This window comes from Caloenas nicobarica, chromosome 3 (assembly GCF_036013445.1).
Source record: "Caloenas nicobarica isolate bCalNic1 chromosome 3, bCalNic1.hap1, whole genome shotgun sequence".
NCBI classification, from domain to species: Eukaryota; Metazoa; Chordata; class Aves; order Columbiformes; family Columbidae; genus Caloenas; species Caloenas nicobarica.
In genome coordinates this window covers 38961514-38988387 of record NC_088247.1, presented here as the reverse complement: position 1 = coordinate 38988387, position 26874 = coordinate 38961514, and the positions used below count along the sequence as shown (strand labels likewise).

The window sequence follows — 26874 nt, the reverse complement described above, 5'->3', positions numbered from 1 at the left end:
GCTATGGAATAGGGATTTTGCTAAACTGCCACTCTTCAAATGCCTTTTAAAAAGACATCTGGTTTCATGGTGAGGAGCCCACTTGAAAGTGTGACACTCAGCATTTTGACCAAAAGCTATTACTTGCACTTGTGAGGCGGAAAACCAGGGATACTTTCAGTAGCACGGCTGTGTTAGTGAGCTGGTTTTCCACAGTTCTGCTGGGAGGTTTATGGTTGGTAGAAATTTTGCTTGGACCAAGGATCAGTAGGATGCACTTTAATGATGTTCTCTGTGTGCCGGATGCCACCCAGTGGAACTTCAGCTTTCCATCTTGCTTTTTGAAAACATAGTAACTTCCACAAGGCTGCTTTAAAAGACTTGTTTTACAGCTACAAAAACCAAACACTGAAGAAGTAAGTTCATGCAAAAAGGGACATGTTAGGGTAGAGTGGGCAAGGCAGCCTGAATTTGGGTATGTCCTAACATCTGGGTGATGGAAACCATCACCTTACTGGCAGCATCTCTGAAGATTCCAAGTTGTTTTACATTTTAGCTTTGAATAAAATGTTTCTAAGAATTTAAGGGAATTCTTGTTTTAAACTTGAAAATATGTTCGTTTGTTTTGTACTCTAATGGATGAGTAAATTGAGTTATTTTTCCTGAGAGTTTACTTGTATATAAGTCACAGTAGTTAGTTTTTCTTGTGGTACTTCCACTGTGCCAGTGTTCAATAACTTAAAGCATAAGAGCACCTGATTGCACCTTATTTGTCTTTTAACATGTTAAAATAATTCTTTACCAGATAATTTCGTGCTGTTAGCAGATTTTTGTTGTTTAGAAATGTTGGTGGGAACAAACCGAAGCTTTTGAATTGATGGCTAGTGCTAATTTAGACTTCAGCTTTCACAAAGAAACACAGATGACTGCAATGGTGGTAAAATCAAATTTATATAGATTTTATGAACCAATTAAATATTTAAGAATTTTTAAACTTGTAGCCTGCTATTGGTTTTATTTGGATGTTATTAGGTATTTAGTATTTATGCAATGGTATGTGAACCGCATATATAAGTTTACTTTTTTTTTTTTTAGGTTAAAATGGGTTTACTGGTAGACTTGACCAACACCACTAGATTCTATGATAGGAATGATATAGAGAAAGAGGGGATTAAATATATAAAGCTCCAGTGTAAAGGGTAAGTTGTCTGCACTTTTTTTAATATTTAGCTTTTCATTTGAAAGATCATGCTGAAGTAATTAATTGTGATGTGTGGTGTGTGGGTTTTTTTCTTTTTTTCACCAGCTGCCTCCTCACCTGTGTGTTTTTGTGTTTTTCAGGCATGGCGAGTGCCCTACACCTGAGAATACAGAAACATTTATCCGTGTATGTGAACACTTCAGTGATAAGAATCCCTCAGAGCTTATAGGTATGTCTTCTTATATCCATCATTAATTTTTGCTGTTAATTTATTTCATGTTTACTCATAACTGGAGTCTCTTATTCTTAAAAGCCTAAGCAAAGGAATTTCCTCAGTACAGTGTTTATGCCTGTATAGATTTGATTGCTTTTACTCCAGAAACTAGTATGTTTCTGTTTTTTACAGAAACTACTATGTTTCTGCATCCATCAATTTCCACTTAATGTGGAAAAATATGCAGGCTTAAGAATTGTCTACAAATAGGTGATACTTGCATTGTGTCTTTGGAACTTCTGCTGATACAAATGCAGGTTATGTATTGCTTAGGTATTGTTTTGGCATTTGATGGTATGGCTTACTTGAGGTCATATTTGATAACTGAATGATTAGAGATTCTTTAGCAAATCTCACAAAGCAGCTAATTAATTGCTGGAAACTGGTAGTAAATATAAGGCTTAGTTTTTCCTTTGTGATGTACTGTCTCACAGTAAATACTTGAATCTTTTACTTTTTTTTTTTTTTTTTTAACCCAGAGCAAAATGAGTTCTCAGTTTAACTTGGGTGGCTTCTAGCAGCTTTAGTTAAAACCATTTGATTCTGGTTTCTGTTAAGCATATTAATGTTCAACTCTATCTCCAGACTGTCAAGAAATTAGTTTGCAGCTGAGTTTGCAGAGTCAGAAGGGGTGTTGTCCTCAGGCCTCTTTGATAATTGTGCAGCTTTCATGAGTCTGAGTGTCTCTGCAACTTAGGAGTGCTTGGAACATTTGTTTGTGTAGGTGTCATTGATAAGAGCTTGGTAAACTAAACTGGTATGTTCATACAGTTTAGAATTCACGCAGAAATCAGAGAACTGTGCAATAGTTGAGGTTGCTGAAAGGAACCTGCAGAAATCATCGGGTCATCTGCTCTTCCTTAGAGCAGGGCCAGCTAAGGCAGCTTGCTCAGGACTGGGCCCATTTGGGTTTTGACCATCTCCAAGCTTGGAGACATCATCTGGCAACCAATTCCAGTGTTTGCTCACCCTTACAATATATATATTTTTCCTCACGTTTAAACAGAATGTATTATATTTCAATTTGTACCTGTTTCGTGTCCTGTCACAGGCTAACACTGAGAATCTTGGTGGAGGTTGCGTGTGGTTGTTGTTTGTTTTTTTTTTTTTTTTTACCCCTGGGACTCAAGATATTTAATTTGGGCACACACTTTTCCACGTAATTTTCTTTTAGGTACTTTCTTATCTATTTCACATAGAATGCAATTTTAATTTGAGACCTATGTTACCTTCCGTAAACTGTAATGCAAGTATGGGATATGAAAAATGAGGAACTGCTAAATGAGAGTGAGTGGGATCAGTCGTCAACAAGATTTCAGAACTTGTACCAGAACTTGAAATCTTGTTGATGACTGATCCCACTCACTCTCATTTAGCAGTTCCTCATTTTTCACTCCCATTTAGCAGTTCTTCCACTTGGTCCTTCAACAATATTTCAAAACTTCAAATATTGTTGTGGTCAGCAATTTATATGGAACATGGATAGCACAGTGATATCCTATAAAGAGCAAACCCGTTTAACTAGTATTTCAACTTTTAAAATGCCATTTTTAGTTTTGAGTCACTAACTTTTTGACCTCTGTGAATTTTGGAATGTTCTTCCGTTATTTAGACTGTTTCACCTCTATGGAAAAAAAAGTCAATTAGAGCCAAGGAGAAAATAACATGTTGAATAAGCTTTTAAATAACCTGTGGTTTAGGCTGTCACACTAAAAGAGAAATGTTGGGCTTTTCCATTTCCCTTCCATGAATTACTGAAAAGTTGTTTCTGGTTCTGGACACTTTTTACTCTGACAGAGGATCACAGTGTCTGCTGTGGAGGATATTTATATCAAAGCGAAAGCAGCAGTGATAGTGCTGCACTGTGGTCTCATTGCTGAGATGCTTCTTATCTTTGTCATGTGTATAAACTTATTGACTTAACCTTCTGGGTAGCAGTAACAGCTGCAGGATTTATTGACAGCAATTGTGTATAATTTCATTTCCAGTGTCAAGATTAGGTATGAAAAGAGACTGAAATGTGAATGATAAACGAACAAAATTTTCTATTCAACTAGAACAACGTAGGACGGAAACTTTGTTTGCAGCTTGAAGGACTAGAGTAGGCCTGCCTACCTTAGGGAAACAAAATGCAAAAATTCTGCTTAAGCAGAAAACAATGGAGAAATGATTGCTGGGAATAAATTCTATAAGGAAGCTAAAAATAATTTCATTTGATACAAGTTATGCAGTTTTCAGTATAATTAAATAGTTAGAATGGATGAATCCAATAAATTTGTAGTAGTTTTTGCCTTGCTTTATTAAGAAGGGAAGCTTGGGGGGTGGCTATAAAGCCCAACCCTGATACAGTTGGTATATGTTTGTTTACCCATAAGAAGTTCCTAGTTTTTATCAGTCTAGTCTTGTAAAAAAAAAAAAAAAAGAAAGAAAAAAAAATCTTGCAGTGTAGGGGAGCATATAGAAAAAAGATAGATATGGACATTTTGTCTGAATAAGCATCAGGTGAATTGTTTTTAAACTTACTTGACTATGGTAGAGAAATAAGGAAATCAGTAAAAGCTTAAGTGACTTGCTTCATGGTCACATCTGAAAAAATATATTAATATTAAGAACAACTGCATTTAGTGTTAGTGGAAACTTTAATACTCTGATATTTATAATTTAAAATACAGTATGAGGAAGAGGCAACATCTTACCTGAATTCTTTGCAACATTTTTAATAGCACAAATTTTCAGGCTGGTTTGTTTATCACTAGGTGGTGCTGTTGTCTTGAAAGATAGATAGTTCCAATGAATTTAGCTCTTCCACTTCTTTGACTGGGGGATGAAGTCAATAAAATAGAGATAGAAGATTTAATTATTTTTTTCTTAGATTAAAAAGATAAGTAATTCAAGGTGATTATACTGTTGTATGGTTTTCTTTTTATATTTTTTTTTCAGAATTAGTAAGTCTGGTCTTAGGATGGTAATAGCAAATTTGAAATAGTATTTTGGTCTATCGACACGGCTTTCAAGTTTGAGGTAGGCTAAGCAGGATATGATTTTTATGCCTGATGGTGTGAAATGAATGTAATGCTCATTGAATCCACTAAAAGCACAATTATTGAATTTCATGGTATTATTTTCTGATAAGCATTTGAGCAGTCATAAAATAATACTTTGAATCTTAACTGTGTTAACCATATTTCAGTTGCATTAAAGATAGTACTCTTGAGTTGCGATAAACTGAAATGCCCTATGCTCTTGTTGCTAATAATCTGCAGAAAGAATGTAATAAATTGTTTTTTAGGCTTATGTGCCTTACGTGATCTGGACTGCCTTGATAGGAAGAGAGATAACTCTTTAATGTTACTGATGATGGTACAAGGATCCAAAACCACACTTAAGAAATTAAAGCATATTTGTTAAAACTGCTTGCAAACGATCATGCTCTTTTCTTGTCTTGTGTAGGTGTCCATTGCACGCATGGTTTCAATAGAACTGGATTTCTGATCTGTGCCTTTTTGGTCGAGAAGTTGGACTGGAGGTAACTTTGAATGTTAATTCCGAGGGATTTGTGGGGAGTGACCAAAGGATCTTCAGTATGTTTCACTCAGTGTCTTGACAGCTGTCCTAATGTATTCACTGTTATTTTAAAACTGACTACTAATCCTGATCAAACGATCTATATTGACATTATTCATATAATCCCTTGGTAGTTTAACCTGTCTCAGTCAAGCATTCCAGGTCTGGTACGTCAAAAGTCAGTGGTACCTGCTGTGTGGGGGCTTTTATTGTATTGTGTCTCTTCCCTGTGACATGTCCCACATTTTGAGTAAGAATATAGTGTTCAGAGATGCCTGAAATATTATTTCTCTTACTCTTTCATGTAGTTTTGCATGTAGGCTCTTCTGGTTTCTAGAGTTCTGAGGAGATTTGCTACAGCAACAGCAGAGTGATGTACTTGCTTCCGAGGGTTGAGGGAGACAAAGTCCTTGTTTCCAGCTTGTTGTTTGATTAAAGTCTACACCATGCTTCTGTACAGGCTCACCTGGGTTTTTTGTGATTTTAAAAATGTTCTTCATAAAGACTAACAATATTTTTCAAATATCAGTAGTGTAAAAAAAAAAAAATTGCCTGGTCCATGCTGGTGGGCACGACTTCTGCATGTTTGGTAGTATTCATGAAACACTTTCCTTGCTGATGGGGTCCCATGCAAGGCATGTTTCTTAACAAGCCCCTTAAGTGTTCTGATGATATTTCTTGTGTAGTCCTTTAAGTGAAGGAAATTCTACTCCTGTTGCTGCATTTTTTTATGACTGGACAGTTTATTTGGTGCTTAGTTTGTATGTGCAAGCTGTTTGCAAAGAACTAGGTCATTGTTGTCTGTTAGTAAGCTTGGAATAAAGACATCGGAGTAATGGAGACAGAACACCGTTAGCAGTGGGTGGCTGAATCTTGTCAGAATCTTAGCTGAGTATAGGAAGTAGACACAGATAAAAATATCTTCATAGTATGATTCTAGTTGTTCCTATGAACTGGCAAATTTGTATGCTTCTAATCTACCCATTTAAAAGCAGCATGCGATAATTAGACTCAGAATTGGTCCTTTGTTCTGAAGAGGAAATGCACTTTGAATCTATTTGAAACTCCTTCTACGCAGCCTCTCTTTATTTTCAAACCTCTGTGGGAAAAGCCTTAAAACTTAACAGCCATGTCTTTTCTTTTTTTCCTCCATCGTTCAGGTAGTTAATTGTATCAAGTTTGTTCATCTCTATCAGATTATTTTAACAGAACACCCAGATATCACCTGGTAGGGAAAAATGTCCTCAACAAAAGAATGAATTTTGGAAAGCTGGTAGTTAATGCTAAGCATTGTATCAAGATAAATCCAGTTTGCTGTATCATTCTTTAAAATAAGGCTCTGTTATTTGCCGATAAGGAAATAAGATTTTCCTGATTGAAAAATCCATCCATATTCATTCCTTAAGCATATGATATAGGAGTGCTGCTGATGTATTGTGAATACTCAGATGTATTTTATAGGTAGTTTAAAGAAAGGTCATCCAGACTGAAAACTCCACAGCTAGTAATCAGAAACCTTACTTTATTCTCTTTTTTGCAACTCATCATTTTTCCCAAAGATCTTTCTAGAACTTGCAAAATATGTTTTCTTTCAGCTAAGGTTTCTGTGCTTGAAATCTGCGCTCACTCTTTTGGCTTTCATTGCCATCTGTATGGTAATGCGTCCAGCTCTGGAGCCTTCAGTGCAGGAAAGACATGGACCTGTTGGAGAGGGGCCAGAGAGGCCACTAAGGTGATCAGAGGGATGGAACAGCTCTGCTATGAGGACAGGCTGAGAAAGTTGGGGTTGTTCAGCCTGGAGAAGTCCCCGGTGAGACCTTATTGTGGCCTTTCAGTACTTAAAAGAGGCCTATAAGAAAGATGGGGACAGACCTTTTAGCAGGGCCTGTTATGACAAGACAAGGTAATGACTTTAAGCTAAATGAGGGGAGATTCAGGCTAGGCACGAGGAAGAAATTTTTACAAGGAGGGTGGTGAAACACTGGCCCAGGTTGCCCAGGGAGGTGGTAGATGCCCCATCCCTGGAGACATTCAAGGCCAGGCTGGACGGGGCTCTGAACAACCTGATCCAGTTGCAGATGTCCCTGCTCATTGCAGGGGGTTCGACTAGATGGCCTTAGAAGGTCCTTTTCAACCCAAACTATGCCATGATTCTATATCAGAATAGTATAGAGTTCTTCTAATGTTATCAGAGACAAATTTGAGCATTTCAGACCTCATCCCTTTTGCGTTGTTTTGGCCTTTCAGTGGCCTTGATTACAGAAGATGTGAAACAATTTAAGAAAGATACTAAAATAAAAAATGTCTTGTGATGAAGAAATTAAGAGTCTTAGAAAACAGAATGAGGAAAAAGGATCCTCTAAATAACTCAGATTCTTAAACTGTCATTTCCCAGATCTGATGACTGACTACCTGATAATCTCACTCCTGATAATGTTTTGTTTTCTATAATACTCTTACCAAAGATGAAAAGAGAAAACCAGACTTACTTGTTCTTAGGAAGTGTTTCTGCCTATTCTGGGAAATTTGCCTCATGAAATTCTTAGGCTCCTTCCCGTACTGTACAGATCAGACAAAAAAAGCCTTTTGTATTTAAATTCTTTTTTCCGTTTTAGCTATATATTTTCCTTGTTCCAGTGGCAGGTTATTTTCTTACCTGAAAAAAAATTATTTTCACAGCATGTTATATGTGCTTTTGTTCCAACTTTAAGATATGTGCTTGTCAAGAAGCCTAACAGGGGCATGTACCTTTTGTAGTTTCTCCTCTCTTTTATTTAGCAAGATTTCTAAGTTGATCTGTGGAGCATTACTGCTTCACACTGCCATGAGAAATGGAAGACAGAATTACGTCTGGTGTTTTCTGTTGAACATTTTCATAGGATCTGTGAAAACAACAATAAAACCTTTGTGCTGTGCTCACTGTTGTATATTTTTCAGCTCTTTCTGGTTGGCTAATAATGGCGCGTGACTGTTAGTTTTAGTTTCTAATTTTTTTGTGATCCGGTCTCCAGTTTATTAAAACACTGAAGATTAAGTGTTAGTTGCATAGTAAAAGGCTTCCGAATTACAGGTTTTTATGAGAAACTTCTGGAAAGATAAGTATTCTCAAAAGATTAAGATACTTTTTCCCCCTGCGATGGCAAAACCTCTAATGAAAGGAAAGGTAATTCTTAGAGCGAAAAATGTAGCCATGTTTGGATTTCAACACTTGCATTTTTCTTCATTAAGTTTGTTAATCTTTTTCTTTGGTCTTTTCTTGTCTTCATTCAGTCCTGGAATACTTACCTACATGTCACACATTCCTTTTCTGTAGCCATAATAAAAGTTTTACCTCGGTGGCCAGCAGGCCACTATCAGCTACAGTAAGGAGGTGAAGCAGTGCAAACTGCAGTAACTTCTGAGAACATACGCAGTGCCTACATAATTATGCAGAACCTTGTGCAAGAGCAACTGTTGCCAGGCATGATGTTTCAAATATTATGAATGCTTTTGCTATTACCAGTTTGGAATTTTTTTTTTTTAATTCTCAGTTCCAATATATCTTATGTTTGTTAAGGCACGAGGTGACTAAAACATGTAAATTAAACATCCAGAGTAATTTTCAATTTTTATTTTACAGTATTGAGGCTGCTGTGGCTACTTTTGCTCAGGCTAGACCACCAGGTATTTATAAAGGTGACTATTTGAAGGAATTGTTTCGTCGTTATGGAGATGAAGATGATGCACCGTCACCACCTGAGCTACCAGAATGGTGCTTTGAAGAGGATGAAGAGGAGGATGATGATGATAATGGTAAAACAGGAGGCCAAGAATCAGAACCTGGATCATCAAGCTCTTCCTTTGGCAAGAGGAGGAAAGAACGTCTAAAACTGGTATTTTTGATTAGAACTTAATATTGGAATTTTAACTTAATTTCATAAACTCATAGTCATCAGTTACTACATAATAAATGCTGTACGAGTGTCAGTGCTCCGGCAAATGAGGGCCGGTAGTATTGTCTCTAACTGGTAAAAACAGGTAGACTAATTGCAAACTCTTATGTTTCCTATATGAACCTTGAACTTGAATATTCAATGCCTCAACTATTCCAGTTGTAACAATAACTTAAAATTTTTCTAATATAGCATTTAATTTTTTTTAAGCTTGAGTTGAGATAGTAAAGCACTTTTAATTTTTTCACTCTGTCTTTAGAGTTGAACTGTTATGTGGAAGGTGTGTAAACAGTTTTCATTTATTTTTTTAGCTAGGTGGATGAAATTCAGCATTTTTTACGTTCAGTGCTCATTTTGGTAAATATTCCTACTTTTGAAAATTTTGAAAGTTTGAGAATTGGATTAGCAAAAAGCAAGATGAGCTTAAAAACCCAAGCCAGCTGTGAAATTATATGATGTTCAAAGCTGTTTAAACTGCATAATGATAAGAAATATGATTGATCACATTGCAGGTTATTACGCTGATTATTTTGACATAAATCTGCATAATTCTGATGAAATAAGTTACCATAGTGACTATAGTATGGAACTAATACTCAAGTACAAAGAATATTCTTGTATTATCTGAGGAGTAATGGTACAGTTCTCTCCAAATTACTTTTTTTTTTTTTTATTTGCAGATAAAGTAGAAAATTGCTGAGGGCAAAAATAGATTCCGTTCTTTTTGCATAATGTTGAATTATTTTACTTGTGTGCTGAGGTGTGTTTGTTTGCAAACACTTGGAAATCCTCATGTGAAATATGCTGCGAAAATGCATTTTGTTATTACTGCAGCTGTTCGACATGGTTTACAAATGAAGTATAGAAGAAAATAGCCTGAAAGGAATACAAAATCTCATCCAAAGAAGCAAGATGAACTTTGAAAACTTTCAAATAACCTATCAGCTGAAATAAAAAATGGTCTACACTGTAAAAATCCATAGTAAAAATATATTCAGGGGTATGGCCACTACCTCCATTAACCTTGCAGTAGCACATTGATATCTAAAAATATTTATTTGGGTCAGAACCTCAAAACAGTTTGTTTTGACTTTTGATGCATTAGCAAATGAGGTGTGATGACAAGGTCCAGTGAGGGCCTTTTTTGAGCAAGTCTAGAACTAAACTGGTCCGTTTAACAGGAATCGTAATACTGGCTTCCCAGTCTTTTTCTTATCTGCCAACATAGTTTTTTGAAAGCTGGAAGCTAAATTATACGAATAAGCATATTAATAACTAGAAGTTAATTATGAGTTAGATAATTTATGAAAGAAATAATCATCTAGTTAATATGCATATTCGTATAATTCAGTTTTGCAGCTCTGGAGGAACATTCTTTGACATGAAGAGGAGGAACGGGGAGAATTCTTTACCATGGTTCTTGGCTGGCAGATTGGACTGCTTCTTAACTGAGTAGATGGATACAGTCTATTTGTGATTCATTGTAAATATGCGATCTACAGGGGGAATGATTACCAGGTAAATACCTCTTGCTTAGATTTTCTTAATTTACTGTCTAGAGGGCTAAATTTTCAGCATTACAGCTGATGTCCTGCAGCAGATCTTTCCAGCATTCTGAGACGACTCCTCCTGTTTATGCCTAGGGGTATACAGTGTCAAAATAGAGGTGGCTGGTGTGATAGTGATGTTATGAAATGTTTTCATTTTGACTCAGATCTTCATGGGGATAGAAGAAAAGTTGAGGGGTAGAGGAGGAGACGTGTCTCAGGCATCTTGCTGGGAGAACAGTCAGAAGCAACTGCCCGGCTTGCCTGTCAAGTTACCGTGCTCTCCGTTTCAGAAATTCTGTCCTGGACAAGAGAAACTTTACTGCAGCATCTTTCACTGAAACTTCCGTGTTTTGATGTCCAAAACTCTTGACAGCCTTTCTTTGCTGTACCGCAGAAGCTGTGGGAACTGCTAGGACATAATGCCATTACAGTTTTGCTTGTCACCGCTGAGAGTAGTTGACAGGTAACAGTGAGTCTGTTTGCTGCAGTCTCAGATGCTGCACAGGAAATCCAAACAAGTTTTGACTTTGTCAGTGTGTGCCATGGTGATTGTAGCATCGAAGCAACTTTATTAGCTGACACTTAGAATCTCACCTCAGGAAGATAAAACACCTTCAGGACAAAAATACTAGATTTTGCAAATAGGACAAAAAGTTACAGTTCTGAGCCAGAACCTTCAAACTTGTCGTAGGTCAACTGGATGTTTTACTATTTATTAAGGGGTGCCATCTGTTCTAGTCTGATGTAAGCTGCATATTTCGAAGGCAGTACAGGGTGTAGTATGTAGAGCTTTTGAAATGGGTGGTTAGATTTCAGTCTGGAAGAGATGGTAGCTGTTAATGATTTTCTTCATGATTTTGAGGGCTGGTGTCTTATAGTCATCTGTGAGACAGAGGGAAACCACTAAAGCTCATGGTTGTCACAGTGAGGTTATTTATAATTTAACTGTCAAAGTACTTTATTTCTAAATATTAGTGACTTTATTTTTCTCTGTCTAACCTACTTTTTTTTCCCCCCAAAGTTTAACCCCTATACTTATTATTCTGTCTGGGGGTGTGTCTTGATGGATATGGGGATATGTACTTGAACACTGGTGTAATTTGCTTTTAGCTTTTTCTTTTTCCACATTAAAAGCCAATTTGTTCACTTTTTCCCTATAGTCCGTGTTTTTTTATACTTCTGACCATTCTTGTAATTCTTTGTATTCTATCATGTTGACCCATGTTTCTCTGAGACTGTGGTGCCCGAGATTGAACACAGGCCTCTAGTTGAGGCCATCCTGGTGCTTATTAGGGAGGAATTGATTTTTGATGTCTTAAGACTAATACTGCTGTTTATATTTCTCAATATAATTGCCTTTTATAAGACAGAATAATACTTATTCAGCTTTTGGTCTCTTGCTGCCTCTGTTTCTTTTTTCTCTAATTATCTACCAGTGTGTGTTTCTATAATTGCTTAAGTGTAGAACTTTGTTTATACTGAATTGCACGGTGTTTTTTCCAGCCCATTCTTAAGGGTAACACTGAATTCTTAAACTACTATCACAGTCTGTATCCCTGTTACTAAATTCACAGATGTCACAAAAAGAAGAATATGGTGTTAGGAAATCTAGGGAAAATGAAATAATTCTCTTATACTTAAACCAGACCCTGCAGATCCATCTCAATGTTTTCTTCCACTTTGTTAGTGAAACACTAACTCCTCTGAACCTGGTTTTGAAACAGGTTGCTCTTCTGTTTTCTGGAAGTTATATCTGCCCCATGTTTTCTGAGTTCCTCTATGAGAACAAGGCAAGCAAACAAAAGACAAGCCAAGACAAAAGCTGGTATCAAAGGATGTGATATTTCCTTCTTCTCCCAGTTCTATGAAGACTCTTTCACCACCAAAAACAAATGATTAGTTGGACACTGTTGTTATTGAGCAACAGTCAGTGTGATTTTGTTGTGTCCTTTTTTGCTTGTACGTGTCTAGAGGCAGTTCCTGTGATTTTGGTCCTGCATTTGTAGGTATTAGAAGGCAGTCTGAGCATATTTGCACTCGTTCCAATCTGGGTAGCTGAAGATGGCTATCACCCCAGGCCTGTTGGTAGCCACTCAGGCCAGGGAGGTGTGTGTTTGGGATTGTGCACGCCCACCCACTCCTCCATCTGGTGTTCGCGATCTGAACCAACACCAGATGATACCCGTTGCCACTTCTTCAGCTGAAGTGATGGATGGAGGGATATGGTGGCAAGTGGGGAAGGCTTGATTAGTACAGGTGGTGGGCAGGTTGTGCAGAGTATAGATGCTAAGTGCACGTAGTTACCTTGAGTCCATCAGGGCTTACAACTCTTGGCTTAGTGGCAGTGCTAAGGACCTGAGATGCTTCTGCTGAGCTGAGTGGTCTGGTGTCTCTGCAGCATGTTCTACAGTGTCTTGTTTCCTCAGGGAGTTGTTACCTCAAGAATAGTGCAGAAAGTACATGGACTTGGCTCAGTTTTGGCACCTTATCCAAGGAAATGTCCTCATGAAACCTGGTGTGCTGAGTTATCAAGACGGATACCCAGGTGCCTCACCTTGTTTTTGCAGTGCTGTGCCTTAGCTAGTGAGTATACTTGAGGCCCGACCTTGTTCTGTGAAAGCCTCTTCTGGTGCGTGTACAGCTGTGGTACTTTTTAGACTAGCATCCTGGTTGCGTCTCTGGATAACCACGTTGGTTATATTCTTAGGCTGTAGTAATCAATCTCTCCCTTTACTGTCTTAATATTGCACATCTTCCTCTTCACCCTGTGTCCTCAGCACTTTGCTCTGTTCCTCGCTCTCCCCAGTCCTCTCCTTCTTTCAGTTTAACAGTGGTTACAAGGTACCTACCCAGGGGAAGCCTGTATGAAAATACAAAAGCTTGGCTTGTTCATCCAGTTATAAGGTGTACTTGTTTCCTTAATTCTTTAAAAATTGCCCCCCAACATAATAATGGATGTGTATATATGTAATTATGTACACCAAGCACACATTGCCTGTGTGAGAGAACCTGTGGTGTTTGGTCAGGTATTTAAAATCAATAAACAATTAAAAGCTGTTAAAATAAACAAAGCAAGTTACTGGAGTCAAATTAGGATGTATATTTTCTATGTTATGAGAAGCTAACAGTTTTGTTATTTTGAATAATGCATTCTAACTTTTTTACCTTCTCACCATATGGAAAATTTTCTAAATTGCTTAAAATTATATCAAGTGTGAGAGCAGCATGCAGATGATTTCTGTTTGTAGGGAAACTTGACTGTGCTGTGCACTGTGACATCAGTGGCTCCAAAACCAGTTGTGTATGCGCATAATCTCTTAATTGGATAATCTGCAAGAGACACTTTCAAATGGCAGGCACCAATTTCACGTGACTTCTACTTTTCTGGAAAGTCTTTCCTGTTGCCTACCCGTTGCTTTGATCTTGGCAGTCCGTACTGCTGTCGCGCTCCGACATTATTCTGAGTAGTGAGGCACAACCATCTTCCTTTATTTCTCGGTGCTCTTAACCACTTACTCAGAACTCAGCCACCATGCTGGCCAGGCATGTGTAGATCTCTGCCCCTCCCTGGCTGTCACGCCTGCTGGTGCCCACGTAAGTAATACAGGATAACCGACACGCCGAAAGCCTGTGGAGCTTAAGGTAATTAAGGTTATGAACTATCTTATTTCTTTAGGTTATTCTGTTCTCAGAATATGATTTGGTGATGCAGCTGAGCCAATCTTAACTAAGGCAGTCTGTACTGAAAATAGCATTCCTGCTTTCCCTGCGTTCCTTCTGCTTCCTTTGTGCTGGCACTACTGCCAACTCATCCTATGGTGACCTAGTTTAGGATACTAATTTGGCAGAAAATTACTAATTTGTGATAATATTTTTTGCTAGCTTGGTTCCTAGACTTGCTTAAGAGTGGAACCAGGTGAGCGCCACAGTGTATGGAAGGGGAGGGAGCAAAAGGGCTCCTTTCATCAGTAGTATGCAGCAAGAAGCATTTTAAAGAACAGATATGAAACGCTTACATCTTTGCAGGATTCATAGCTCGACAGGTGGAAACTTTATGTTTTGATCTTCCCCATCTGCATTGAGAATTTATGTGAGATGCTGTTGAAATAAGTCTGGTTGATTTGGGATCTCTATAGAAGGCTTTAATTATGTAGCTTTGTAGACCTGATGGCTTTATTGTGTTCCATTATGCAGAGTTAGTTTCTATTCCACTTGGCATCAAACTTTTTCTGGAATAGACAAGTTATTTCAAAGTTTTATTTTCAGTATTCTTTTATTCATCTCTGCTTAGGCTTTTCTGTGGCATTCAGGAAAGCACCTGCACTTTATTAACCTGGTTTAGATTGAGAATAAAATTATGCAAGTATATTTTTACACAGATATTTTATTACAAACCAGCTGATTATGTTCTCTCTTTTGTTAAGAAGTTTGTCCGAGATCAACTGAGACCCCTTTAAGTTGCTGCTGCATAAGTACATTCATTCTTTCAGTTGTTTTCCTTACAGTGTAAATCGTAAGTTTTGAGACATACAACACGATAGATCACCCAGGTGGAGGTAAAATCCATGTAATTGAACTTCTGGAATTACCATCTAGTTCTGATAAAATTAACGTTTAACTGAAAACATGTATCTCAAAGATTTGGAGGAAGAAAAGTAGGACTTAATGTCTTCATCTGCTGAGATTTAAAAACAAAACAAAACACTGAAAACTTAGTCTCTAAAGATGTTTCCCAGTGACTTTATTCACTAATTATCAAGCTACTTATGTTTACCTCACTTTAGATCTCTATTGTTAGTGAGCAGCTCTTACTTTCCATGAATCAAGAAAAGCACAGAATTGTTGGTCTAGAAATACTATTTATGTATTAAAAATTGTATTTAACATTTCGTAGGTCAATTCTGTCCTTAGTTTCCAGTTTACTTATTTTGAGGCCATACTTTTCGACACACTTAAAAGTGGAGTCACAAAGGCTTCTGCCAGAAAGAGTTTTGTGACTAATGCGCAGTGATTTGCTCCAGGCTTACAATACTGTTTAGGTGCTGATTCTCATCCACAAATAGCCGTCTTGCACTACCTTATTATTGTATAATATTCTGTGTACTAAGGACGATTAATTTGATCCATGCACATTCCATATGTGACCAATTTACTATTAAATACTTCATACGAGTGTGCTTTCTTTTAAAATAAAAACATTTTAGTTACAAATGAAAAATAATGGCTCGCACTGATACCGTAGCTTGATGTGGGAACTTTCTTGAGAGTACCAGCTAAACAGTGCCTATCCCTTACTGTTTACCTCCTTTTAATTTTTTTTTTAATGATTATTCTGGTTTTTGCCCCCATAAATAACTCAGTTCCTAGGTTCGTAATATGGCTCACCAGTGAGTTTACTGGCAAAGCTCAGTAGGTTGGTATTTGGGGGAGAATCTTTAAGGAATATTTAAACTAGTATTGCATGTGAAGGTCCTGTTGTAAAAACAACTTTAATCTTGTATTGACATATTCTGATCTGCTTTTATGAAGGCTTAAATACTTCTTTTTGTTTGTTTGTTTTGTTTTATTTAGGGTGCAATTTTCTTGGAAGGAATAACAGTTAAATGTGTGACCCAGGTGACAACACAACCAAAGTTAGGAGGAATACAGCAAAAATGTCAGCAGTTCTGCGGATGGGAAGGGTATGAGAACATTTAGAACTTGTGTATTTATACTCTCTAGAAATAAGTGTTACATTTCTAGTTTTGCAAAAGGAAACAGCTCATTCTAAAAATGAAATAAGGTGACTATGTTTGGATGTATTTTTTTAAAAGAAAAAGCAAGCCTCAAAAACAGTCAACAGTGAAACACAAGGGTCTTGCATTGTACTTTGAAATGGAATGATCAGCTGTTGATACTAAGAAACAGTAGCCTAGAACTGCTTTTCCACTGACATAACAAAATGTTTTCACATTAATTGTTGCCGTGCAAATTCCAGATGTAGTCTAGTCTAGGTAATTGTGTAAAATTTAGTGCTTGCTTAAGCAGTAGACGTATTTATACAACTGCTGTTACCCTTTAGTCTTGAGGTATAATACTCATTTTTATAGCTAACTTGAATTTGTGTCCAATGTTAATGAGAATGCTGGTTTTAATGTCTCCAATTCTGAGCTCCTTTCCAAAGCTGATGATCCAGGGCATTGCTCACAGTGCTTCCTACCTTGCTGATGCTTATAGTTCTTCTAGTCCTTGTAATTTTGAATTCAAATATCTCTTCCTCCAAATTAAAAACTTTGAAATTCTACATAATTTAGTGTTTTGTCATAAACAAATATCCTTGTTCCTCTTGCAAAATACCTTATTGGAGAAGATGTTCTAACTCAAAGTTAACCTTGCTGCAAGTCTGGTACAAGTTGTAACTTCAGTGTAATGTAAAAAAATGTATTGTATTGTGTGACTATCTATTGCAGAATATTAATAAACATGGTTCTTTTTTTTTTTTTTCTTTTTTTTAGGTCTGGATTCCCTGGAGCACAGCCTGTTTCCATGGACAAGCAAAATATTAAATTTTTGGAGCAGAAGCCATACAAAGTTAGCTGGAAAGCAGATGGCACTCGGTAAGTTCATTTTAACTGAAAAAGAAACATCCAGTAAATTGGGTAGACAGTTTGTATTTTCTCAGGAAAGTGAATTCGCTTGTACAAAGGACAAAGCATATTCTGACAACAAAGCTGACTCCAGAGATTTTTTTTTTTTTGCTGTTTTAGTACCCAACATTTGCTGAACTTTGTGGCCAACTTTCTTTTTAGCAGCTGTTCTGCAGACTGACTGTTAAATGTATGTGCTTTTATTCTTTTCCATGACCCTTGCCACTCTGTCAGCCAAGACTTGCCACCAAGGCCTTAGAATCATCTTAGATAACACTAAAGGTTTGTTAAGATAAATAATTTGTTTAGAAAAGCTAAATTTAAACTTCCAGTTGATCCTTCAGAAGCCGGCTAGTATTATCAGTCTTGTATGTCTTTTTTATTCATACTGTGATCCTTTGTTCAAACTTGTAGTTTTGGTCAGCCAAAGAGTCAGTAGTTTCATCTTCCCTTGCCAGTTCTCTTACATACATACATTGTAGGGGTGACTTTTTTTTATAACAGGATACAATTTGATTGGATTGCTGTGTCAAACCTCTTCAGTGCTGTTATTTCTAGTTGGAAATGCCTTCTTGTATTTAGTTTCTCCAGTATTCTCATGTTAGCATTTCAAAGTAGGAGAACTGCCATACAATCATCAACTACAGAATGGCAAAACACTTTTTTCTCTGATCGTAGCTGGTTATAGATTGGTCTCAACTGCACAAAACTCAGTTTAAGCATTTGGAGCTGGTATCATTGGGTATCCTTTTGTTGCTTTGTCTTGTATGAAAAAGCCGTGTCATACAGGGTCTGTTGCCTCTACGCCTAGAAGCTTGCATGAGGTATAGAAATTTTTTGCTATTCACATGGAAATAAAGCCCAAATTTTAGGTTCCCCATTTCCTTGTATTCTTACAAAGAGTTACGGTGGCTCTTCAGACAAACAAATCTTTCTTGGGTAAAATTCCAAGCCTCCAAAATCATACCTACTTTCATAGGACTGAATATTTTTAATAGGTTGTTACACTTGTGAAATTACAACCATTTTCTTGAGGTTTTGGGATCCTCATCGGTGGGGATCAATACTCTAACCTTCTGTTTTTCTTCAGTATTTCTGGTGTCAAAACTAAAATCAAGAATCTCAGATATTAATGGAAATGTTTTTAGCCCATGTGGCTCATAACATTCAGACCACAATCTTCCTTTTTGTTGTGGGTGCTATCTTGAGGTAATTAATAAAGTAATTTTTTACATCATAGTTAACAGGGTCTCAGTAACAGGAAGAATTTAAATTGTGTGACCCATCTCATTAATTTCAACAGCTTGATTTTTCTTTCTAAAAGGTATTCTTTACATACAATAGTATTTAAGCAGTTGTAATCTGCACTAAATGCAATTACTTTAGTTTTTATTCACTTAGAGCAAAAGAATAAATTCTTAACCTGCTTTGACTTGATCAGAAAAAGTGCAATTACAATTAACGTACATGCGGTAAAAGGGGAACTGTTATGCTCATTTGTGCAAGGTGCTTTAGGCTAACAAGAGAGTTCAGTGTTCTACATGTGTATGAGTTACAAGGCATCGGTTGTGTGGGTGAGATGTACGCTTTCAAAAAGAGAAGGTAAGAATTTTTGTTTTCAGGTTGGTGAAATTAAAATATCGGGTTTTGTGTACAGACACAGGCAAAACAAGTTTTGTTTTAGCAATGCAATGGAAAGAATTCTCCCTTCCATATGCTGAGATAACAAAGTTTGGATGCTTAAATCAACAAATGGTGTAGGTTGTCATCTAAAGGTTTTCCTTCATTCTTTGTTTTGTTAGGCTTGCTATCTTTAGCAGTAGAATGGAATATCTTAAATAATGAAAAGCCTGGAAAAAAAGAGGAATTAGATGTCTTACGGGAGTTGCCAAGTGGCTCCACATGGAGTCAGCCAGGACTCAGCACAATTCAGCCAGACTAAGCTGTTTCCTATAAAAAAGACCCTTCAGGTGTCTCTCATCTGTGGAGTTTGTTTTTCAAGGGTTTATAGCTTGGGCAGAGCACGGTGTGAAAATACACAGTAAGCTTGCACTCAGTGTGGCATCCAAGCATCAAGGAATGACTGGAAATATTTGGCTTATTAACATTGACTGGCTGCGTGCACAAGCACTTGGATAACACAGTGCAGGTGTTCTCAGGGTGCGAAGTTACAAAAACGTGGTGTTGGGAGGTCCAGGATTATTCTCGGAGAGGTACAGCACATTCAAGAGCTGCTGAGCCTAAACAAGTAAACTCAGCCAACTTACACTGACCGTGCAAAGAGACAGATGGAAGTCTTTGCATTCCAGATATACTGCCCATGGACTTGACTTATAAAACTATGAAAATATGTTTCAAAAGTATGAATGTCCTGTGCAGCTCAGATATTGGCAATCCTTGCCTTTTTCACAGGTCAGTCCTTCAGGAAGCCTTTGTTTTAGGGATTGGTTTACACTAATATTTTAGTATGCATTAAAGACAGTTTACGTAAATGTTTTTGTATAACTTAAGCCTATTGCTTTGAGAAATAATAATAGCAAAAAAAATTCTGTTTTAAAAATAATTTATTTACAGAAGACCATTTGATATTAAAGGAAGATAATTGCTTCACCTGTAGTGTCTCTAGTGTGCATCGCCACTGAAGAATAATCTATTCAAAACTGTGGGTCATTAGCTAATATGTATTTGTATATCTTAGAACAAATACTAAGATGCTGTAAAATTACAATTAGTGCTATTCTATAGGGTTGTAAGCTATTTTTTCACATTTCTTTTTTGTGTGTAATTTCAATATGAAGAGTCTTTGTTATATGTTATTAATTTGGAAAATTAAAGTCTTATGGGATATTTTTATTTTCTTACTCAAATGTACAGGATGCAAACATTCTGAATACTAGAATAGTTATATAGAAAATAGTAGTGTACCTGGGAGACCACCTTTTGTGAAAGAAATGGAAGTGCACATGTAATTTCTTGGAGGAATTTTCAGTATTTTGGACATTCTGTCCTGTGTTTTCAGAGTTCTAGAATGGCGATGAAACAGAATGGATAAAGAATTAAACTGAGAGAACAAAATAGTTCTTTTAAATTTTATCGAAAACATAATAACTAGTAGTTCATTATGGAAATACACAGACTGATAGGTATATTTAGAGAAGAAAATGGTGCTACAAAGACCCAGTGTTAATGAAATTCAGCCGAAGGCATGTTGTGAAAGAGAGATTAAAGATGAAAACTGAGCTATTATTTGGACATTTAGACACTGTGCATGATAGCTACCCTAATCAACGATGAAAAATGACTCTGGCAGTTTTTACATTGGACATGCTTCTAATTATTTTGTTGTTCTCCAACAATCCGGACTCCATATGCAATTAAACAGATTTTCATTAATTATTCTGAATGCGTGTGTTGACAGGCGTGACCTTCCTGAATTTAATATTAAGACATCAGTTAGTGGAGATCCATTTATGGATCCCCTGCCTGCTTTATCTGGAGATGAAACCGCTGTCATCAGATATCTCCGAAGCTATTCTGTTAAGTGTGGTTTAGATGCAGCAATCTAGGGTTTGCCTATTACACTGTTATTTGCCTTGCATACTTTTTTGTTTTGTTTTGTTCTCTCTCTTTGCTTAAAAAAGCACTGCTGTTTCATCGACCTGATGGGACTTACAGAAAAGCACATGCTTAATTAATAACTTTGTATTATATTTTCTCACTTAAATAAAGCACTCTCATCTCAGTTAATAGCAATATTTGCTCAACTTAGTCAGAATTCTTAGATTTCACCATGGTTAAATATCTGCATTTTATTCCTGCAGCAGTAGTTTCCTCTAGAGGTTTCGTGGCTGAAGCCTTTATTTGTAGATTGTCTTAGTTAAGATGTAGTGTCAGTAATTTCATTGAGGACACTAACTTTTCTCCAAAGGCTATTACTAGATTTCAACTGCAGCTGAACTTCCACCTGTCTGGTTTAAGAGCCCTGTTGTTGGTGGGGTTTTTGTTTTTCAGTGGTAGAACAGTGCGTGTTTTCTTGCTTTTAAGAAATTGTTATATTTTTCTACCCATTTTTTTAAATGAATTTCCCTAAATGAAAGAGCATTATTTCTCATCTTGCGTTGACTAAATAATGCAAAATTGAGTAGTTATTTGACAGTGATTCTGTATGTTATTTTGGGGAAATCTGCTGAAGTAGTGTCTTACATGCTTTTGTAAACGTGTGGGTTCCGAGTCTGGTTTGGGTCAAAACTCATCCTCCCCCATTCTGGAGCCCTAAGTTCAAAATCTTTTGACTTGCCCTTGCTAAGTCTGTCCCGATTTGCAGAGTTTGTGTCTCCACCGTGGCCTTGCTCGTTCCCTGCCATGTTTCCAGAGCCCTTGTTCCCTGAGCACCATGAGGTTTCCTTCTGGAACGTGTTCTCTCCAAAGGAAAATACAGTGTCAACAAGTACTTCTCCCCTCCTGTTTATAAGCACCCGTATGTGTAAAGATGTGTACATCTGCATCTCAGGTTTAAACAAATGAACTTTAAATTAAAAGAGCTTTGAAGCTCGCTTAGCATTGCCTCTCTCTGCAAAAATATTTCCTTTGTGCCAGCCATTTGCGTGAATGGAAATATTATATGCAACTCCATTTTGGGGAAAAACACCTCTAAAATCATATTGGTCTACATTATTATTATTATTAAAAAAAAAATCACTTAAGCCTGCAGCAATTCTGCCTGGTTTGGTGTCAATTCTATCCTGTATACTTATTGGAACAGTTGTCAAACCTCTGGTGTCTTAAAAATAATTTTAATGCGAATCTATTCTTAAAAGCACAGAAACACAAAAGGCAAATTCCGCAGTACTAAAATCATGCCTTTTGGCTTTGTTGAGATGAAGTACATGTTGTATGCTAACAGTAGCTACAAGGTATGTACTGCTTTACAAATGGATCCGATTTTGTAGTGCTGTGTTTCCGAAGTAGTAGTTGCTATCTGAATAAGGTAATTGTAACAGTATGCTCAGGGCGTACTGTATGACTGTCTATTATCAACTTTGTACTGTAAAGTGATTAACCCAGGTGGTTAGCGGCTTGCTGTATCCCCTGACATGTATCCCATTAATAGTGTTTGTAGCAGATGTTTGTTCTAATGAGCGGAGCTGAATGTTCAGACAGGAGTGGGGTGGTAAAGTAATGAGACACCACTTTTAAAAAAAAAAGACTGTTAGCACTAAGAATAATAAAAAGCTTTAAAATGTCTGTGGAATAATTCAAATTAAAACCTCGTCCTGTTTGATTGTATTATAATGGTAAATTATGACCAGAACTAAATGCAGGCTATTAAGGGGTGTAAGTTATTTTCCTACATTTGTATGAGCACCTTTTTATTTTTTATATCTGTGCACATGCTGTTTTAGTAAAAATGAGTAAATACGATCATAATACTATGGCTGTTCAATTATGGTAAGGCAGCTATTTAAAAAAATACAGAACAGAAAGTTCTTGCCAAGGGCTATTATATTTGAAAAATATTCATGCAAATTTGATGGCTGGTGGATACCTAAATGTGAACAAGTAGATACAGAATGTAAAGCAACTCTCTCTGAATTGCTGCTAATTGTCTAAAAGGTGCTTGTAACAAAATAGTTAGGAAGTTAGTTGTTTTTTTAAAGATTAGCAAATTACATTTTAGAAAAAAGGCCTTTTGCCTAACTAATTCTGGTTTTGCTGGTATCATAATACAAAACAAAAATAGTAGGTACACTTAGCTGTATGATAAAACCGGTGGCCAAATATTTGGATTGTGTTTATTAATCAAATAATTTTTATTTAGTCAAAGTATGCAAGTTACTATGTTACCAAACTTGTGGTAGATTCCCAGGTTTCTTTAGTTTAGCTTTTTGTACGAGTAGAAGAAAATGTCTTTTTGTGTCGTTTTGTTAAGATCTTTAAAATTATTGGCAGTTGCAGCCTCCTTAGAAACATACGTGTGACCATTACCTGGAGGAAGTCTACTGAGTGTGTCTTAAGATTACATTTTGACAACATGCATAAAAAGTTATGAAGATGAGGTAAAAGTTTCTCCCTAAATTTGCACGGCTAAATACTTTTTTCTTTCCTTGTTCTTTGATATTTTAGATGATGAAGTGAAGCTTACATGCATAGCTGAGAAATTGCAGATACTTAATAGAAAAGTTACCCAAAAGTCATTCACAGCAAGAGTAACTTGTGAAAAGGTGATCATTGCTAAAGAACAGCTCTAAAAAAATGGGGAAAACTGAGAAGCAGATTTTGTTTTAGAAATTAAGAGGTAAAAGATACTAGCCCAGAATTAGGTGGCAAGGAAGAAAAATGATAGCCTGTCTGAAAAGGATTAAAGAAGAGGTAGTTGAATGGGTTCATGAAAAAACTATTATCCCTGAGAGACAGGAGGAGGTTAGAGAGAAAGTTGGGATAATAACTAGAATGAAGGAGGACAGAGAAGATCGGAGAGTAGTACTAATCCAGTTAAACCCCAAATCTATGCACTTGACAACTCATTATTAAGAATAAGAGACTGGCTTGTAATGAGAAGAGATGTAGAGAAGGGAAAGTTTGTCTCCTAGAAGCAAAGGTATTAATCATAGAATCATTTTGTTCGGAAGAGACCCTCAAGATCATTGAGTCTGTTAACCTAACACTGGCACTAAACCATGTCCCTAAGAACCTCATCTATGCATCTTTTAAGCACCTCCAGGGATGGTGACTCCACCACTTCCCTGGGCAGCCTGTTTCAACACTTGACAATCCTTTCTGTGAATAAATTTTCCTAATATCCAATCTAAACCTCCCCTGGTGCAACTTGAGGCCATTTCCTCTCATCCTATCACTTGCTACTTGGGAGAAGAGACCAACCCCCTTCATGCTACAACCTCCTTTCAGGTAGTTGCAGACAGCGATAAGGTCTCCCCTCAGCCTCCTTTTCTCCAGGCTGAACAGCCCCAGTTCCCTCAGCCGCTCCTCATCAGACTTGTGCTCCAGACCCCTCACCAGCTTCATCGCCCTTAATGTGGAGTTGAACTTGAAGGCGACTTGGTTGGGAATGAGAAAGAAGCCATAGATTGATTTTTTTCTGATTGGTACAAATGACATGACCAGATTCTCATGGATGTGGAATTTTATGCCCAGTGTTGGAAAATGCTTGAAATGGAGGTTTACACAATTTGATAGTGGATTCTTTCCTAATTTAAAGGAGGGGGACAAAAATATAGGATGCTGAGATTTGATAGATGGCTTCAGAAATGGTGCTAACAGGGAAGTTTAGGGCTGTTAGTCACTGGAAAGCATTTGTGAGTAAAGAGCTTTTCTCAAGGTATCAATACCTCCTTTCTGGGCACCTTTCTTTCTGACTCTAGATGGCTAGTGGATAGGTGAATTGTTATATATCGTGTTTTGAGTGTCTTGTCATTTAGTCATGTTTAGGGTTATACATGTTTATGGTCTTGGGGTCAGGAAGGAGTATGTGCCTCCTAATAATAGGATGGGGTGAAGAACCCACATGAGAATCATTTGGACACTTCTAAACCATTCCTTCTTTTCCTTTCCCTTCCTCCTCTCTCCATGTATCTTAAGAAATAGACTTAAATATTTATCAGTTTTGCACCTTTGGTTGGTAATGCTGTTTATCCCTTCCTTTCTCGTTGGGACACATCTCTGTGGTCTGAAATTCTGAAGGACAGAATTATTCAGGAGTTTGGACATGTACTGAGCAGACTTTTCAGAACCAAATGGATATTTTTGTAGGAGTGACGAGTTTTGTGAACAACTGGGCTTAACTCAAGTGGTTTCATTCCAAGTTAAATGGGCTTTATTCAAAGCATGTGCTTATGTAACTATTAGTAATAGGCAAAGCCTTGACTGTTGAATGCTAATTATACCTCGTTCGTGTGTGTAGGACGGTTACTTTTCAGACATTTGTTATTATTTTCCTTGAATATCTCAAAGTAGTAGTTGTAAGGGTTTTTCTGTTATTCCTGTGATATGATGAAAATGGGATGGTATTTAAAGAGAAAACTTGGAACAAAAACCTTAGTTAAAAGGGTAAAGTAACTGCTGCTGTTCCCTTATTCCTAACTCTGCAGTGTTTGTTGCATGCTACATTTTTAAGGTCTGGAAGGGGGAAATGCGGTTTCTGTTTACATGGCACAGTCCCTCATGATGTTTATAATGATTTTAACTACTTCTTTAAGAGAAAACAAGCTCACCCATTTTTAAACTAGTTCTGTAGTTCTGCTTCTACAGTTGGAAGAACCTTGGTTTAGGATGAGTCTGGAATCCACTGATTTATTTCACTGAGTTTCTTTTGAATAATATACTTAGTTGAAGGTAGCATATATTTTGTCTAGAAATTTAAGTTGTAAAAGTTATTTAACCTTTCATCAAGGTTAAAAGCTATAAATAGCTTTTATAGACTACAATACTAATCCCTTGTTAGGAAGCTACAGTTTGGCTTTGAAGTGTGTAATGACAACATAATGTCAAGCTTCTGCAAAAGTATGTAAAGATTGTATATATATGATTCTGGATTATGATGTATAAACTGCTTTTCTAGTGATTGCTGAAAAGAGCAGTTCATAGATGTTAAGCACTCTAAACAGCATTTCTCTTAATTTTCTGAAAAAGCAGGTGCCTAGTTCATGGTTTTGTTTTGTGTTTTGGTAGGAGGGGAAGAGAAGATGGGATGGGGAGGCAGGAGTGATTTGTTTTGAGACTGGAAAGCTGAGGTTTTAGTAGCTGAGATGAGAGTCTTCGCTCACTTTACGTTTTAACAATTATCCCTTCTAGTTGTGTTGGGCAGTGAATTTAGGTTTACAAGACTAATATCACCCTGTTTCCCACAGCATTAGAAGCCATAAGTATTGTACGCTTGAGTTTTTGTTTGAGTGTGCAAAAATAAAACTTTGATAAACTGAGGTAAGATTAAGGGCACTTTCAGCATGTTTAGTGTGTCTCCTGTCTCAAGGTAAAGATGTTCTAGCCCAGGGTGAAGAACCTCCAGGACAAGGTGTCCTCATCATCTTCACGTGTTGACGTGCTGTCAAAGGGCATGTTGTCCTTTTCTCTTTTTTTACCTCTTGTACAGGGAATGAGAGCATGCCTAGACTTTCTGGTGATCTTGCAGCAGAAGAGGAGTTGTCAGATTTTGGTAGCCAGGTTCATGGGTGTCACCAGGTAACTCATTGGTTCTGTTTAACTGTATGGATGATGAACCAGGAGAGGTCTCTCTTGACTGAGAGACTCCAGGTCAATTGAGGCAGCACAGAGTGCCATAAGGTGTTAGGCTAATGTCTGGAACTATTTGGCATAAATATTGTTACTCTTAAGACATTCCCACAAGGCAGTATTTTTAAAAGTAGAGATGTATATTACAGACCAGATGTGTTAGTTTCGCAGCTGTTTGGCTTGGTTGAAATTGTTTTTTTATCTTAATGTTGCATTTGAAGTGGATGGTTTGGGGTGGTTTTTGGGGAGTGATGGTAGTGATGATGTATTTATGTATGTATGTATTTATTAATAAGGTGCATCCAGATCACTTTGCTGCTTCTCCATCTCCTGAAGTCTGTTTTTAAATCCTTCAGTCAATATAAAGGAATGAATGAATAGGTGTGACAGAACATGTCTTCTCAATCTGGATCCAAATTGACTTGAATGGCTAAAGAAGACATTCTTACTCTAGGTTGTGGTTTCTCATTTATATGTGCCTGCAACAGTGTCAGGGCTGAAA

At 37.0% G+C, this 26874-nt stretch overlaps 1 protein-coding gene across 1 annotated transcript in view; it reads left to right on the top strand.

Annotated features, from left to right (window-relative positions):
• RNGTT (RNA guanylyltransferase and 5'-phosphatase) overlaps nt 1-26874 on the top strand; it is a 181805-nt gene that overhangs the window by 11702 nt on the left and 143229 nt on the right. The window contains exons 3-8 of the mRNA XM_065630920.1: nt 1075-1178; nt 1321-1409; nt 4905-4980; nt 8638-8890; nt 16072-16181; nt 16995-17096. Coding sequence (XP_065486992.1) covers nt 1075-1178; nt 1321-1409; nt 4905-4980; nt 8638-8890; nt 16072-16181; nt 16995-17096 — 734 coding nt within the window. The remainder of the gene's footprint in view (nt 1-1074; nt 1179-1320; nt 1410-4904; nt 4981-8637; nt 8891-16071; nt 16182-16994; nt 17097-26874) is intronic.